The sequence below is a fragment of the Bos indicus genome, chromosome 12, assembly GCF_029378745.1.
Source record: "Bos indicus isolate NIAB-ARS_2022 breed Sahiwal x Tharparkar chromosome 12, NIAB-ARS_B.indTharparkar_mat_pri_1.0, whole genome shotgun sequence".
Lineage (NCBI taxonomy): Eukaryota > Metazoa > Chordata > Mammalia > Artiodactyla > Bovidae > Bos > Bos indicus.
In genome coordinates this window covers 31,692,765-31,709,153 of record NC_091771.1, presented here as the reverse complement: position 1 = coordinate 31,709,153, position 16,389 = coordinate 31,692,765, and the positions used below count along the sequence as shown (strand labels likewise).

General features: G+C 37.8%; 1 protein-coding gene across 12 annotated transcripts in view; it reads left to right on the top strand.

The window, feature by feature from the left end:
* Positions 1-16,389, top strand: part of PAN3 (poly(A) specific ribonuclease subunit PAN3) — a 123,202-nt gene that overhangs the window by 83,784 nt on the left and 23,029 nt on the right. For 9 of the 12 annotated variants that reach the window (XR_011569751.1, XR_011569750.1, XM_070800239.1 and 6 more), the window contains 7 exons: positions 7,482-7,729; positions 8,960-9,016; positions 10,228-10,332; positions 11,100-11,157; positions 14,264-14,425; positions 15,163-15,279; positions 15,367-15,468. Coding sequence is in view for 10 of the 12 variants with exons in the window: in XM_070800239.1 (XP_070656340.1) it covers positions 7,482-7,729; positions 8,960-9,016; positions 10,228-10,332; positions 11,100-11,157; positions 14,264-14,425; positions 15,163-15,279; positions 15,367-15,468 (849 nt within the window). In the remaining 2 variants the exon portion in view is untranslated. The remainder of the gene's footprint in view (positions 1-7,481; positions 7,730-8,959; positions 9,017-10,227; positions 10,333-11,099; positions 11,158-14,263; positions 14,426-15,162; positions 15,280-15,366; positions 15,469-16,389) is intronic. The other 3 variants (XM_070800234.1, XM_070800238.1, XM_070800237.1) reach the window with 1 other exon arrangement.

The window sequence follows — 16,389 nt, the reverse complement described above, 5'->3', positions numbered from 1 at the left end:
AAGAGCTGATAAAACACATAGGTTCAGCTCCTTTTTATATGAGCTAAATTTAATTTTTCTTTGCTGTATTTCCTAGCCATGAGTGTACATCGCTAGTTATATAATTTCTCTCAGTATGTATGAGCCATACATAGTGGAATCAATATAAGTCCATTGCCCTAACTTAAAGCTTACTTGTTTTTCCTTGAGGCATATGTTCAGATGTGAGAAACACATTTTCCCTGATATTTCTCTATAACAGTGTTTACCACAGAAAAGTGGTGACTGTACTGTGGTAGACAACTCAGGGTATCTGTGCAGAAGTGAGGTAACATAGCAGGCTGAAGACTGCTGTCCTTAACACAGCCTGCCTGCAAGGTTGGCCCTAGGCTGACGTCTGGGACCTTGGAGTTGGCGTGTTCCTGCTGTTCCCTAACTGATTAGGGTGGTTTCCTGTGCCTAGATCCTTTGTGCAAACACTGTGGTTTGTGCTACACATGCGCTTTCCTTCCGGGCATGTGGGATTCTGGTGGGTGCTAGGCAGAGGGTGTTTGGGTGACCAGTCACCTACGAGGACATTGGTTGCCTGGTGGACCTTGGAGTCTCTGGTGGCCCTCCCTGAGTAGATCATTGCATGTGTGTTCCTGGAGGAAGAGTGACGCCTCATGAAGAAGAACGTGTAAGGAAGCCCCTGGTAACCCCCCTAGACCCTGTTCTCTTGTGATCTGGACATGCACATGCTGCTGTGGTCAGTCATGGTCATGAGCGCAACTCTGAGACAAGTCTTTCCAGTTTCAATCTGTTTCTGAACATGGGCGTGGTCTTACTGATCCCCAGTCAAGAAACTTTGTTCTGAATTTACTTAGAAACTGTAGGGATTACATTTTAGACCAGTTTATTTATGCAATCGTCGTTGACATCACGTGGAGAATTTAGCGCATTTCTGACATTATTCTGTAGCTTTTTAACATTTTATTTTAGAAGTTCTATTCAGTAGAATAGAAATATCCTACTGAAATATTCAGTAGAAATCTGTCCCGCATATAGTATAGCTACCTAGAGTATCCTGGAGGTTTGACAGGGTGTATGAATTGCAGATAACTCCAGACTTTTTACTGTCAATAATTACAATTAAACACTTATTTTAAACTCACTTTCTCCTTCTACTAAGAGCAGCTAGTGATAGAAATGGACTAAGAAGTAAAGCTTGTTTCTAAATCACTGAAGAGCAAGTCGGGGCAGGAGGGGCAAAAAGCGCCCTGAGCTCAATTTTGGAGTTGACCTTTTATACCCATCTTTTAAGTCATCATAAGCAATATCAAGGAAAAGGATTTATTAACTTGTTGCATGTTTAAGGTCCTGTTAGAATATAAACTTAATGTCGGTTATTTGAGCTGTCACTGTGCATTGTCTTATTTGGGAGGGGGTGTGATTGGGGACTTAGGTTTAAAAAAATCCATTAAGTAAGAATTGTATCTTTAGTAGTTGCTTTGGTTTTTATATTCCTGGTTATGATCTTGTAAATTCCTTATTCTGATTTTCTCTTAAATGAGGCCCTGTTTGGGGTTAGAGTTGGCCCTCTTGTTAAGAAGATGATGCTTCCTCTGTCTTTAATTCATTCATCTGTTCAATAGGAGATATAGTTTGGTGATTTCTAATCTAAACCATTCTCCTTTGTGTAGCCACACATGACAATTTATTGCTGAGGATTTAGTTTGGTTATTGGAACTTTGATAAAGTTAACAACTTGAGTTACAACGGCATCTACAATTTTAGTTAAAATGCTAGTGTAATCTGGATTTACCCAGGCTGCATAGATCTGCAAAGAGTAGTGTGAAGATACTCAGACAGCTGCGTCAGAAGAATGCCCTTCATCTCAAATTCTTTCAAATTCTTCTTTCTCTTTTGCATTTGCGTTTTTGATGTTTACTTTTAAATAGGGACGACTGGCATCTATGCCACTTGACAGCATGAACTCTTGCTTTCTCCTCCCGACTTCTTGTTACGCTCGGATAATTCTGGTGGTGGCACTCTTCATTTCCTGGTCATAGCTATCACTGTACCAAGAAGATGAAACTTTCACCTCTTTCTTTCTTTTTGACAAATGTATTATGTGCCAACACCGTGCCATTGAGGGTGTAGTTGGGAATGCAGAGAGGATTGAGGCACAGTTCTTCCTTACACAGAGACAGTTTGAATTGTGTGCTCCTGGCAGCGAAAGATAAAGTACAAAATGCTGGGAATAATTTTTAAATACGAGCATCCAGAGAATTTTTATAGAGTAAGAAAATTTTTCAGAAAGTTGACCTAGAACTTGCTGTGAGGATGGGGTCTAGAGAACTCATCGATGACAAGGAGTGATGTTGATGAGGGTACCAGAGGAGGGGAAAGCCTTGAAGACTGTGGATCCGTGAAGCACCTTCAGGGAAGTTGTATTGAATCTTTAGGTGAATCGAAGAGGGTCGTTAAGATTTCAGTATAGTCTTTCTATCCATGACCATGGGCTCTCTCTCCAGTTCTTTTTTGCAGGCCTTTTAAAATACCCTCAGCTGGTAAATAATCCACCTGCAGTGCAAGACACCTAGGTTCAGTCCCTGGGTTGGGAAGATCCCTGGAGAAGGGAACGGCTACCCACTCCAGTATTCTGGCCTAGAGAATTCCATGGACTGTATAGTCCTTGGGGTTGCAAAGAGTTGGGCACCACTGAGGGACTTTCACTTTTTTCCACAAAGTTTTATAATTTTTAGGGTTTTTTCTCTGTCTTTTGCATGCAACAGTTCCACCTGATTGGTTGCAGTAGGTTTGTCTTTACTTATTCTGTTCAGAACTCTTGTTGAGTACTTCTTGAGTGAGGATTTCTTAGTTCTTGAAAATCCCAAAGCTTTTCTTTGAATGTTGCTTCTTCAGTATTCTTGGTCTTTTTTGTCCTGGAAACTCACCAACTCATTCTACCTTTTGTGTATCTTAACCAGTCTTCTATATTTTCTAACCTTTATTTCTAGATTCTTGTCTGGTTTACTTTTCTTGTCTTTGATTATGTCTACTTTTCTATTTAACTCATCTTAAATTTTTTTTCTCCCTTTAATAGTTATGTTTTTTGCTCTTATCGAGTCTAGTTCTGTTTAAGAAGAACAAATAACAAGGATGTGTGTGTGTGTGTGTATGTGTCTGTGAGTGAGATGTTTGTCACTTTTTTCATGACCTTAGTCATTTTAGCTGTAGATTTTAAAAAATCTCCTTTATAGGTTTCTGTTATCTGGGATTCATTGTTCTGTGTGTTCTGATTCTCAGTGCGTTGATCAAGTATTGTACACACGTGATTCTTGGAGTTCCTTCACGTGGAGTTATTTTCCAGAGATCGATCGATCTCTGTGTGTTACGCACTGTAGATGTGTTTTTTGAAATAGTTGGTGTGTGCTTTATCCAGGTGTCCATTGCCAGTGCAATTTAAATTTTATACTCATCCCTCACCAGGATCCCCAACATGGAATCTCCTGGGAATTTTCTCTCCTGCCCCAGTGCAGGGTACAGGGATTGGGTTTTCATTTCTCTTGACACCACCCCAGCCTTCTCCTCAGACAAGACTACCTTTTGCCTCTGTGGGCAGGTGGGTAGACGTTTTCTCCTCCAGCAGGACTGATGGTACAGCTTTTCCAGACTCCTAGCTTTACACTGGAATTTGAATTTCGTTCTCCACGTTTTATGTGCTGAAGGCCATGTTTCATATGCCATTGTGAACATTAAAGCCTCAACTTGTAGAGTCTGGATCTGGCCTAGGATGTGATTTTCCAGAGTTCCCACGATACAACCTGTAGTTCATAATTTTGCCTTAATTTTTTGCTCTTGGAGTTACTGTTTTTATTCTTTTTATTTCAGCTGTGTTTTAAAATGTGGATATTATATTTTATCTCACAATATTGTGTGTTCATAATTTTGGTTGGGGTTGAGGAAAGATAATGCTTATTTTAGCATTATCTTAAATGGATGTATTTAAGACCAAATATTCGTTTGGTATATATTAATATTGGAGCCATTTACTTAATGCATTCTGTCATTGTTTACAAAAGTCTTTTTGTTTTTTTTTGAATTTTCAGGTATAGAATAATGTCCTCCAGAAACACTGATACTTTTACCTTCATAAGTTATGCTTGAACTTTTTATATCTCCCTTTGTTTTGTTAATTGCTCTAGTTAATCCATCCAGTGAGCATTTCTGTTTTGTTTCTTTCTTTTATTTGAATTCGGTACTTTTAAGAAGGATTTTTTTCAAATGTTCTAAAGCAGTTAGCTTATCATAGCATAACTTAAATATCTAAGTTTGTATATTCACTTAATAAGAAATTATAGTGTAATTATTATATATAATGTCACCAAAATATCATTTTAGGAGTGAATTACAAAAGTAATGCAAAAAATAAATACACAAATGAAATATTTTTTAATTAGCTTATTGTTTTAAATCAAGATTTTCATTCTTCCGGATTGTCTCTCATGGTATCCTCACTCTTTTGCTGTATTTGCCTAAGTGTTCCAGTGACTGAGTACTAATTATTAGCAGACTTGTAATAGCCACAAGTAGCACCCTGCCTCTACCCCGCCGTATAAGGATAGATGGAACTTACAAAGGAACATTTACATGTGAGAGATGAAATCTGTTCGTTTCACCTCTATTTTTAACTGCTCATTTCTGTAGTAATGTTCTGTTGCATTGTGCCATCTATAGTGTTGTATTGGAGAACGAAATGCAACCCACTCCAGTATTCTTGCCTGGAAAATCCCATAGATGGAGGAGCCTTGCAGGCTGCAGTCCATGGGGGTCTCAGAGTCAGACACAACTGAGCGACTTCACTTTCTTTCATAGTCCTGTATGTGGGTAGTTAATATTGTGTTGTGGTTATTGTCTTCACAATACCAGACAGAAAAACTCTCATCAAGCAGATAATATGCATATTTTACTCAGTTCTGTAACATGTTGGTAAAACACTTTGGTGCCACAAAGCTTTGCCCTTTGCGACTAGATTTGATGTTTCTATAGTTTAGAAGTTAAATTTCATTTCTCGCTTCCCATACAATTTAGTTATCTTGTTCTGCTTATGGGCTGTGATACTTGTTACTATTTGTGCATGTTGTGTTTTGTGTGTGTTTAAATAATTCCAGTCAGCTTCTGGTCAGATACATGAACTCAAATTTCAGAGCTGAAACTTTGTAGTAGAAAGCCACAAGATTAAGAGAAAGCTTGTTGCTTACAACTGGTAAATTCTACTAGTTTGTTTTTGGAAATCTTTTTCCACGTATTTAGCCTTAAAGAGAGAGTCTACCTTTTGTTTCACTTGTACCCCTATATAAGACTTAGGTGTTGGGCACCTGTATTGGATATTGGCTAAGAGTTCAGCTTTGGAATCAGATCGACCTGAGGTTGAATCTTAATTCTTTTGTTTAATAATCTATATTTGCCTTTACAATAAATTTTTAAAAGTTATTTTCTTCCTCTGCGAGGTGACTATGATATACCTACCTCACAGGACCTTTGTGAGGATTAAATAGGCTGGTATTTGTGAAGCACTTTGTTTAGTGCCTGACACAAGAAAAGTGCTTAAGAATTGGTAGCTGTATTTGTTGCTGTTTATTTAATTCAAAGGTAGTAAACAAATTTACTCTTTGGTGACTTGGCCAGCTTTATTATCTAGGAAAGGCTTAGAGATTAGCTTTAGGAAACCTATCTAGATGTGTTTCATACTCGATAATTGGGGAGTAGTTATCTTTTGAAAATAATCCTCCCAATTTTTACAGTATGGATTAACCTACAGTTAAATGTATAATATACAGAGTTAGAAGAAAACGCAAAACTCTGGAACAGTTTTTTTTTTTCCCTCCTAAATTAAGCCTGTATCTTAATAGCTTGGTTTCCTTATAAATACGTTTTTAAGGGTTTTAGACGTTAAGACATATTTGCAAATTCTTGACCAGTTATAATGTCAGTACAGTAGACATTGTGTTAACAGCAGAAAGAGTTAAGTTGAAAGTGTGGAGACTTGGGTTTGAGGCCTGGCTTCGCTATTGGCTACGTACATTTGTCCTTGGTCAGGTAAAAAGCCCCCTATGTCTAAATTCTAATCTCTACTGTGGTGCTTGTGACCTGACGTACCTCACTTAGTTGCTCAGAAAAGCAGGTGACATAATTATGTCAGGACTGTATAGGAAGTACAGAGGGCTATCTAGAATAAAGATAAATATTATCTCAGTTTTCACTTTATTTTTGTTTACCTACATCTTTTCAAAGAACAGTGTTGATGTTTTATGAATTCTTGGTATTTTAAATTCATACTCCTGCTTAATGAGTCATATTTTTGTGACCAGAGGCATTTTGGTAACTTTTTTCTTGAATTATGAGATGGCCTATTATCCCAAAGGTGAAGAAGGTTTTCAGTCATTCCCCAAATAGCCAGAAAATCATTTCTGGATAAACTTTTTTTTTCCACCAGAAAGTGTAACTGTAGCTCTAGAAACTATTTTCAGTCTGCTCAGAACTGATCACCTCCATTAAGCCTTTGATGAACTCTACCTGGTTTTACTTAATTTGCATTCTGTCTGCATTTATGCATGTAGTTTGCGGTATATTGGTTTATATTTTGAGTGTTTCTGTGAGTCATTTTGTGTCTTCCTCATGTGACCTGGTCTTGCTTCCTCAGCTAGCCTGGAGTTTCCTCAAGGGTGAAGACAGTTGTCCTTCCCCTTTCTTCACTGTAAATTCCTGATAGAGGATACTGTGCATACATTGCTTTCTTACTAGTTGTGTTTAGGTAAAACTTTCAAGAACAGTAATACCAGTTGGCCTAAGTATGCATCTGCAGAAATTTTATTTGTCTACTATAGTGTATGCCTATTTAAAGACAAAAGGCATCAAAATAGTATACTTCTTGATTTAAAAAAATACAGTATTTAAGCTGCCATGTATTTCAACTAGGACTAAGTTTTCTTTTGCTTTTGCAAACCATTCTGTTAAATGTATTTGGCCCAAAGAAATCTAATAAATCTCATTAAGTAGTTTGATTTTTTGATAGTAAATCATGTTTTAGGAAATGTGGTAATTGTATTGTTAATAACCACAGTTTTAAATGATTCTTTACAAAAAAAAGGATTTTGCCTTTTATAAAAGAAAGACTTTCATAAAAGGCATAATTTTATAGCCACAGTTATTTCTCATTTTTCAATTAAATTCATTTATTAAGTTAATAATTTTTATTGTTTCTCATGTAAACCTTGATATGGAGGAGACTTATTCTTACAGTAAATTGCCTAATTTATTTGGAATTGACTGTTTTTGAAAAAAAGAAATTCTTTATATTTGCATTAATCAGAGCTTTCTCTAGGATAAGATAAAATTGTCTTTTTCCTTGCACTTAAAGAATTTTGCTAAATATGTTTTCTTCCAAATGAGTATTTGCATTTTAGTTTTCAGATTTTTTTCTCTAAAACCAATTTTCACTCTTCCGTCTACTTTAGGAATGTCATTGTCTGCTGGATCCTCTCCTCTTCATTCCCCCAAGATCACTCCACATACTTCTCCTGCCCCCAGAAGAAGAAGCCACACTCCAAATCCAGCAAATTATATGGTGCCTTCTAGTGCCTCTACGCCCGGGAATAATCCTGTTTCTCAGACACCATCTTCTGGTCAAGTGATCCAAAAGGAAACCGTTGGTGGGACGACGTACTTTTATACAGACACGACTCCAGCACCTTTGAGTGGAATGGTGCGTGTGCTTTAAACAAGGGAGAAGAGAGGGCCCTTAGAGCAGCTCCTTATTAATGAGAGAGACAAGGAGGTTACCCCCTCTTGTATCTTTTTACTGTGATGTGGAAAGGTAACTCATTTCTAACTCAGATGATAATTCTAATCTCCTCTTATTTCTTCAAAGTAATCTGTTTCTACAGTAATAAAACCTCTTGGGTTTGCATTCACTTCTCCAGGGGATCTTCCTGACCTAGGGATTAAACCCAGGTCTCCTGCACTGTAGGCAGATTCTTTACCATCTGAGCCCCCCAGGGAATCCCAATTATTATTACTCTAGGTTTGGACAAATCTGGTTGTATATTCACACTCTAGTTTAATACTTTACAGCACGTCTTGCTGTAGGGATCCCCTAGTACTTGTGCCAGCTGTGATTGCCATTTGCTGACACTTGTTTGTAAGTGTAGGTAGACTCACCTCTGGTGAGAAGTTAGAGAAGTCGATGGTTTCTTAACAGTAGTGACTGAAAGCAAACTGATGGTCAACACTTGCCAGGTGAGGCAGTGATTTAATAGCTGGAACTCTGGGTGATGGAGCACATGGCAATAGGAGGCCTCCAATGTGGGTCACTCACTGGTCGAAGGAGGAGTTCCGGGAGCCCTGGTTAGAGGTAGGCAAAGGGCCACCAAGGACTGCAGTGAGAAGGGGGGAGCGGGCAGAGAGGGAAGGTCATGTTCCATAAGGTGTACCTTTGCAGTTTTGTAATTTTGTCCATGTTCAGAAATTATTTACCCATAGAAAAGTAAGTAGTAGATGAAGCTCTCATGAATAAGAATGCCAGATTCCATTAAAAGATGAAAGATGGTCTATACCGTAAACATTGGACAAAATCATAGCTGATAGGCTTATATGAAAAGTGTATTTGGATTTTAGTAAGCAAGCAGATTTTGATCCCGTAAATTAAATTAATGATTTATTTTTGGTTGATTACATTTCATATTTTACTGAAAGACAGTTTGAGTGGAAAGAGAACAGATTTTTATTTTTCCTCTTTTAAGAGTCCTAGTTCTGCCTTCGTGTTGTGACTCTTGAATCTTAGTGTCTCTGAGACTGATCCCCCAACTGTAAGTGACCACCGTCTGAGAAATAAATGTGAAAACATTTATGGAAATACTTGTGAATCATGTGAAATGCTTTCTAAAAAATAATTAAGCAGCTAATAGTTTTTTGTTCTGTTTTTGTTTTTGGTCAGAGATCTTTCAAAAATTATCACAGAACAGCTTGCCGAGCAGAAGGTCAAATAATTGAGGTAGAGTAGAGACTTTCCTTGGTTCTTTCAAGTAAGAATTCCATCAATGTTTTGCTTTTGGGGAGGGGGTTATTATATTTTGTAATTACATACATTTTTATTTTATCACATTTGTAGAAAAAAGTTCAGTTTAACCTATAAAGAGATTCTTTTGTAACAAAACTGTCTCAGCTGTTTCTGTGGATATTATACATGGCACATTTTCACAATGTTTTTACCCTTCACACAGCTCTTAAAAATACACTCTTGGTAAACCTGAGGTAGTTCAGCCCAACTGTACTACCTGATGTAAGGAAACCACGGCCAGGGAAAGGAGGCGCTGTTCTCCTTGCAGGTGTAGTTAAAGGAAACCTTTCAAGTATTGCAAAACCACTTCCTGCTTGAGATCCAGAGCAGAACAATCATCTGAGGGCAGCGGAAATCAGCTGAATTCATTTTTAAAAGAGAAAAAAAGGGTTTGTTTCAGCTTTAAATATGAAAGGATAAAATAGAAGATATTTTAGGGTGTACTTTGATTTTGTGCTGTGGACCAGTGAAGGGAAGGAGAGGCAGAGGAAGATGGGAAGAAAGCAGGGTGGTGGGAAGAGCCCAGATGAAAGGATCAAAGACATGAGGCTGGCAGTAGAGTTTAGTGGCTTTGTTGTAGTTCGATTGGAAGGTACATACTCTGTCGCATCCTTCTGTTCACCTCCACTGCTGACCCAGAGGATGCTGGTCCTCTTTCCTGTTCTAGTCTGAGGTGTTAACAAGCATCTAGATAACAACTTTGTTCAGTTTGGCTGCAGGAGACCCTTCCAGAGGGCAGTTCTCTGGGCGGCCAGGGCAGAGTTACTCCATGCTCTGACTGTTCCCAAGCACCTTTAGTATCTACTTTCTTCCTCTCTTCCAATTACCGTTTAAAAATACTTCCAAAAAACTACTTGTGCCTCTCATTGGAGGTAAAATTTTACCGTATCTGAAGAAATGTCTCCTTTCTTATTAGAGTTTAAAAAATAGATTATTCCAATAAAGATTTTAAAACTGAATTCATTTAGAAAGTGTGCTGATAATAGCTATTCTCTGAGTGAATTCTCTTTAATTCACTGTCATATAAAGATTAAAAGTATCAATTTATCATTGTCATTTAAAGATTAGAACTTTATCACAGTAATGATAAAGCTTATCAGTTGAGAAAAATTGATCATTCTATTTTCCCCTTCCCTATCTCTTAGGTATTTCCTAACTACCACATCTATCCTCCAACTGCACCTCACGTTGCTTATATGCAGCCAAAAGCGAATGCACCTTCCTTCTTCATGGCTGATGAACTGCGACAGGTATGCTTTCAGAGTTCAGAGTGGAAACACTTGATGTCTGTCATTCTTTAGCAAAGAACTGGAGAAACAACAGAGCTCCTTTCAAATCGTATTATTTAATTAGATATGCTGTACTGAAGCAGGTAGAGTTTATGAATTCTAATTGATGTATTTATTTAAGGAAACGTGTTTTTCAAGACAATTGCAGGTAATACAAAACATAGAATAGCTATTTAAATGGACCACCATTTTGCACCTCACATCCTGTGCATTGAAAAGCCTTTGAAGTGTGTAAAATAATTTAAATGATTTCTGATCTCTAAACAGATTTTTGCTAATATCTGTAGTTGTTAGCTAATAAATAATTTGGCCTAGAAAAGAACATTTTAAGAAAGCTCAAAATTTTCTACAAAGTAGGTTTTATAAAATAATTTAATTTTGTTGTTGTTAAACAGGTATTATTTGATATGTAGGATTTTATTTTACTCTTAAATCCTCAGAAATGTTTTTATTTCAGAATATTGTTTGTGGAGTGAACTATTGACCACAGATCTAGCTGTAGGCTCTGGGTTGTGACACTGCTACTTGAAACCAGCTAGAGTTATGGGCAGGTCTACCTGGGACTGGAATTTAGACATTTTACCAGTATTGGAAATGTTATTTCATTGTATTAGTATTGAAAAGTGCACATGCCAAAACTATTAATGGTTATGGTAGTCAGTTACAATAAAAAGTCCATATTTCAGAAGCTGTGTTTAGATGTAAATGAACTTATTTTCTTTTCTTAGGAGCTGATAAACAGACATTTAATAACAATGGCTCAAATTGATCAAGCTGATATGCCAGGTAAAATGCAAGTTGATTGATCCTTCCTTTTAAAGGAGAGTATAATCCTTACGTAGTCCCACAGTTTTTATGCTTTAAGCCAGCTAATTAATTACTCTTTAATGAATATATTTGTTTGAAATCTAGTTAAGAATTGCAAGATGCCATTGGTCATCTAGAGTTTTTCAAATAATTCTACATGTGACAAGATTCTAGTTTATCCAAAAAATAGGCAGTTTTAGAATTTCCACTGTGATTTATCTCACTGTGTACTAGAATGTTATCTTTTGAAACCTGACAAAGTATAGGTACTTAAGTAGGAGTGATTGTTGTAGTTATTATTGAGACTGTGGCATGCCCCTGTACTAAGGCTTTCTGTGTGTAAGTTTTTTCTTTGCAAAGCTCCTGTGGTGTACTTGCTAATATTATCACCTCTGTTTCGCTTGTGAGGAAACTGAAGGTAACAGCCGGGTTAAGTAGCTTGCCTCTAAGGTCAGTGACTAGTAATTGTCTGACCAAATCAGGGTTTAAACCTATATTCTTTTTGGCTGAATTGTAGTGTTTCTCAGAGAGCATTAAAATCTCTTTCCCTAGCTTATTCTGTAAAGGCAAGATTAAATGTGGTTTATTTTAGCAAAACTTTATAAATAATACAGCAGGAATACATTTACTGTAGCAGTAGTCTCAGTATGCTGCTGCTGCTGCTAAGTCGTTTCAGTCGTGTCCGACTCTGTACGACCCCATAGATGGCAACCTACCAGGCTCCCCGGTCCCTGGGATTCTCCAGGCAAGAACACTGCAGTGGGTTGCCATTTCCTTCTCCAATGCATGAAAGTGAAAAGTGAAAGTGAAGTTGCTCAGTCATGTCTGACCCTCAGCGACCCCATGGACTGCAGCCATCCAGGCTGCTCCGTCCATGGGATTTTCCAGGCAAGAGTACTGGAGTGGGGTGCCATTGCCTTCTCTGAATCTCAGTATACCTGGTTGTAATCAAGGACTCAGCACAGTCACCTGTGTATCTTCTTGACTGCTAAAGAATTCAAAGGAGTATGTCTGGTTGTTATGTTTCAAGACTGATCTTTTCCCCTTTAGATGGGCAGGAAACTTTTCTGTCATGGCCTTTGAAATGTTCATATTAGAATTTTCCTTATTATCAAGCATTGTCTTTGAGGCCCTAGTCAGGGTAAAAAATAAAAAATAAATAAAATGAAGATGCTATTTACAGTAGTTTCAGAGAATCAATACCTAGAAATAAATACAATAAAAGATATGTAACATCTCAGTGAGGGAGATTTACTGCTGCTGCTGCTACTGCTGCTAAGTTGCTTCAGTCGTGTCCGACTCTGTGCAGTCCCATAGACGGCAGCCTACCAGGCTCCCCCGTTGCTGGGATTCTCCAGGCAAGATAATGCATGAAAGTGAGGGTAAATATATAGAGTGAAATACTATACTCATGAATAGGAAGACATAATGATAATCAATTTTTGTAATCTATAGATTCAGGACAATTTTAGTCAAAGCACATGAGTTATTTTTACTCACAGTACTAACACCTGCTTCATGTTCCAAGAGTTTAATTGTTAAGGAAGGGTTCAATTCCATAAGACCACACCTGCCTCAGAGGTCAGCTGAAATGGGGTACCTAAGCTACTCAAACTTCTGTCTGGGCAACTACAAATTTGGGGGTTTCTACTGGATGCCCTCAGGTTTAGTAATAAGCTGGGATGACTCACAGAACTTGGGAAGACACTGTATGAACTATTACTGGCTTATTATAAAGGGTACAACTCAGGGAACAGCCACATGCAAGAGACATGTGGGGGCTGGGTATGGGGGTGGGGACCTCCTTGCCCTCCCCAGTGTGCCACCCTCTCAGTGCCGCATCGTGCCCACCAACTGTGAGCTCTCTGAATCCCGCTGCTGAGGAGTCTTTATGGATGTTTTGTTGTCGGGGCATGTTGGTTACATCTTTGGCTCTTGGCAGTTAATTCAGTCTTCAGCTTTTCTCCCGTCCCTGGAAGGTTGGGAGATTGGCTGAAAGTTCCACTTCTAATCAAGGTTTGGTCTTTGTGTCTTTCTTTTTTTAAAATTATATTGAACATAACAGAGCTTTTCATAGTATATGATAGAATTTATCAGAAAGTGAAGGTCGAAGACTCCCTGCAACACTCTGAAGATTGTGATTAGGGTTCTGGTGTGTGGGGAGGGCAGGCTTGGCTTGAGTCTGTAGTCCCTGCAGTGGTGTGGTAATGGCACTGGGCTAGACAGATTAACTACTGGAACAGGCTAGGGAGAAGTGACACAGATGGCTGGAAAGCACTGGGAAAAATGGTTTTCTTTATGGTAGAAGATTGTATTATTACAGTTGTATCATCTCAAACCACATGCAAAAACTGACTCCAGATAGATTAAGATGTCTAAAACAAAATGTGTAATATCTCTAAATGATAATACAAAGCTTTAAAACTCATGCTATGAAATATATATGAATAAATTTAATGTTTCAGTAGGGAAAGATGTCCTATACTGGAGGCAAAGTTTGTTGACTCTTCAAATACTGATAAATTTTATTGAATTACAGTTAAAAACAACCCAAAGATATCTATAGTAGAGAAAAAGCTTAGAAGATGTTTACATGTTTGACAAAGAAAAGAAAATTAAAGCCACAAATTAGTAAGAGCCTTAAAAACAAAACTGAAAAGTGGCCAAAAATAGGAATAGGCATTTCAAGAAAGTGGAAATTTATACAGCCAAAAATTATGAAGAAACGTTGAACATCACTGATGATTAGGGAAAGACAAATAAGATACCATTGGAAAGTTTAATATTGATAAGTGATAATCCAAATTGTTTCTAAGAGCTGAGAAACAAGAGTTGTGCTGTTACCAAAGATAAATATTTTTGAGTTCATGAAATCTAGTTCTTTTGTTGTGTTATGTCTATTTTTATTGATTGTGAGACTGGTGTGCCCTATAGAATGGACACACTATGAATCTTGACACTCTTCTAGAATACAGAGTGTTTGATATCAGTCGTTTGTGAATTTGGTTTCTTCTTTATTTCTTTGAGATCTGAGAGATTTATGAGTGTCTGCAAGCTAAAGTCATCTTCTTATGAATTACTCTAGCAGTCCCAACAGAAGTTGACAGCTACCATAGCCTGTTTCCTCTAGAACCACTGCCACCACCCAACCGGATACAGAAATCAAGTAATTTTGGATACATTACATCCTGCTACAAAGCTGTAAATAGCAAAGATGATCTGCCTTATTGCCTTCGGAGGATACATGGTAAGGAAGATAATTTATCCTCTTTTAGGAGCATATTATTGAGGCTGAGATTATTCAGGTATTCCTGAATGAGTTTTTTTAATTAACATGAATTTAAAGGATAATAAATACATTTATCGTTTCATTTGGAAATTAGTATCTCATAAGGGATATATTCAGTACCCCACTCCAGTACTCTTGCGTGGCAAATCCCATGGATGGAGGAGCCTGGAAGGCTGCAGTCCATGGGGTCGCTAAGAGTCGGACACGACTGAGCGACTTCACTTTCACTTTTCACTTTCCTGCATTGGAGAAGGAAATGGCAGCCCACTCCAGTGTACTTGCCTGGAGAATCCCAGGGACAGGGAGCCTGGTGGGCTGCTGTCTATGGGGTTGCACAGAGTTGGACACGACTGAAGCGACTTAGCAGCAGCTGCAGCAGCAAGGGATATATTGGGCTTCCCAGGTGGCTCAGTGGTAAAGAATCTGCCTGTCAGTGCAGGAGGCTTGGGTTTGATCCTTGGGTTGGAAAGATCCTCTGGAGAAGGAAATGGCAACCCATTCCAGCAGTCTTGCTGGGAGAATTCAATGGACAGAGGAGCCTGATTGGCTGTAGTCCATGGGGTCCCAAAAGAGTTGGACACGATTTAGCAACTAAACAACAACAAGGGATGTATAACATGGCTCTTTTGGCACGTTTTGGGGAAATAAGGGGGAGATGTCATTTCCTGTTAAGCAGAAAATGTTCTCTTTTTCAGGTTTCCGTCTTGTTAACACAAAGTGCATGGTATTAGTCGATATGTGGAAAAAAATTCAGCACTCAAATATTGTAACCTTGCGTGAAGTGTTTACCACTAAAGCTTTCTCAGAGCCTTGTGAGTGACTTGTAATTGTCTCTCTGCTGGTGGGCTTCATTGTTGGAAGCCAGGTTACAGTAATGAGCGTTTGTGTTTTATTTCAAGCTCTTGTGTTTGCATATGATTTCCATGCTGGAGGAGAGACCATGATGAGCAGACACTTCAATGACCCCAACGCGGATGCCTATTTCACAAAGAGAAAGTGGGGTAAGGAGACGATGCAAGAAAGCTGGGTTTGACAAAGCCTTTGCTCTGTGAAAGAGTACTTTTGTGTTTTAAAGTACTTGTAAGTTTAGCCCTATAATCATTCAGTTTAAAGACCATATTGCATTTTAAAAAGAAATACTTTAAAGAAATGGAGTCAGTGTGTAACAAGTTAGGAGATAATGTGTTACCTGTAGATGGAGATGAAGATGGGTTACGAAAGACTGATGTAAATATCTGAAATGTAAGTAGCTGAGAATATGATAAAAGTTTTTTTCCTCTTGTTTTTTCTTTAAAAAATGTAATGCTTTCTGAGTAAAATGGTTTGGAAAATGCGTTAAATTGAAAAATAATTCCTGTAACTTCACCACCCAAAGCATCATCATTATGAGTCTCTTGGCATTTCTTTCTTGTCTTGGTTTTTTGTTTTGGTTTGTTTTGTCTCTCTTACATAGTCCAGTGTGACTCTCTGTTATTTATGTAATTATTTCCCTGAACAAATATTTTGCTTTAAGGTAGGATTCTGTGTTACTAAAGGGACTTCAAAATAAATTTTCAGGTAACTTTTACTTAAATGGGGACTATTTTCATTGTTTAGTATTTAAAGAATTGTTTTATTGTTCATATATTGCAAAGAACTAAAACATTGTAATTACATTCTAACAAATGCTTATTGAAGGGTAAATCATTTCAGAGTTAAAGTAAATTCATTTTGCAATGTCTATTAATTAGTTTGTTTTGGGGGAAGGAAAATGTATGTATCATTTTCTTGTTTGGGGGCAGGAAAGTGTTACCCTTTATGCTGAGGTTTTTGTTAAAGATTTTCCTGAATGTATCCTGAGAGAAAGCAAGGAGAGAGAAGACTGGAGTCTGCCTGGCATTATAGATAAAATATATTATTTCTGTTTGCTTGTAACTTTGCTT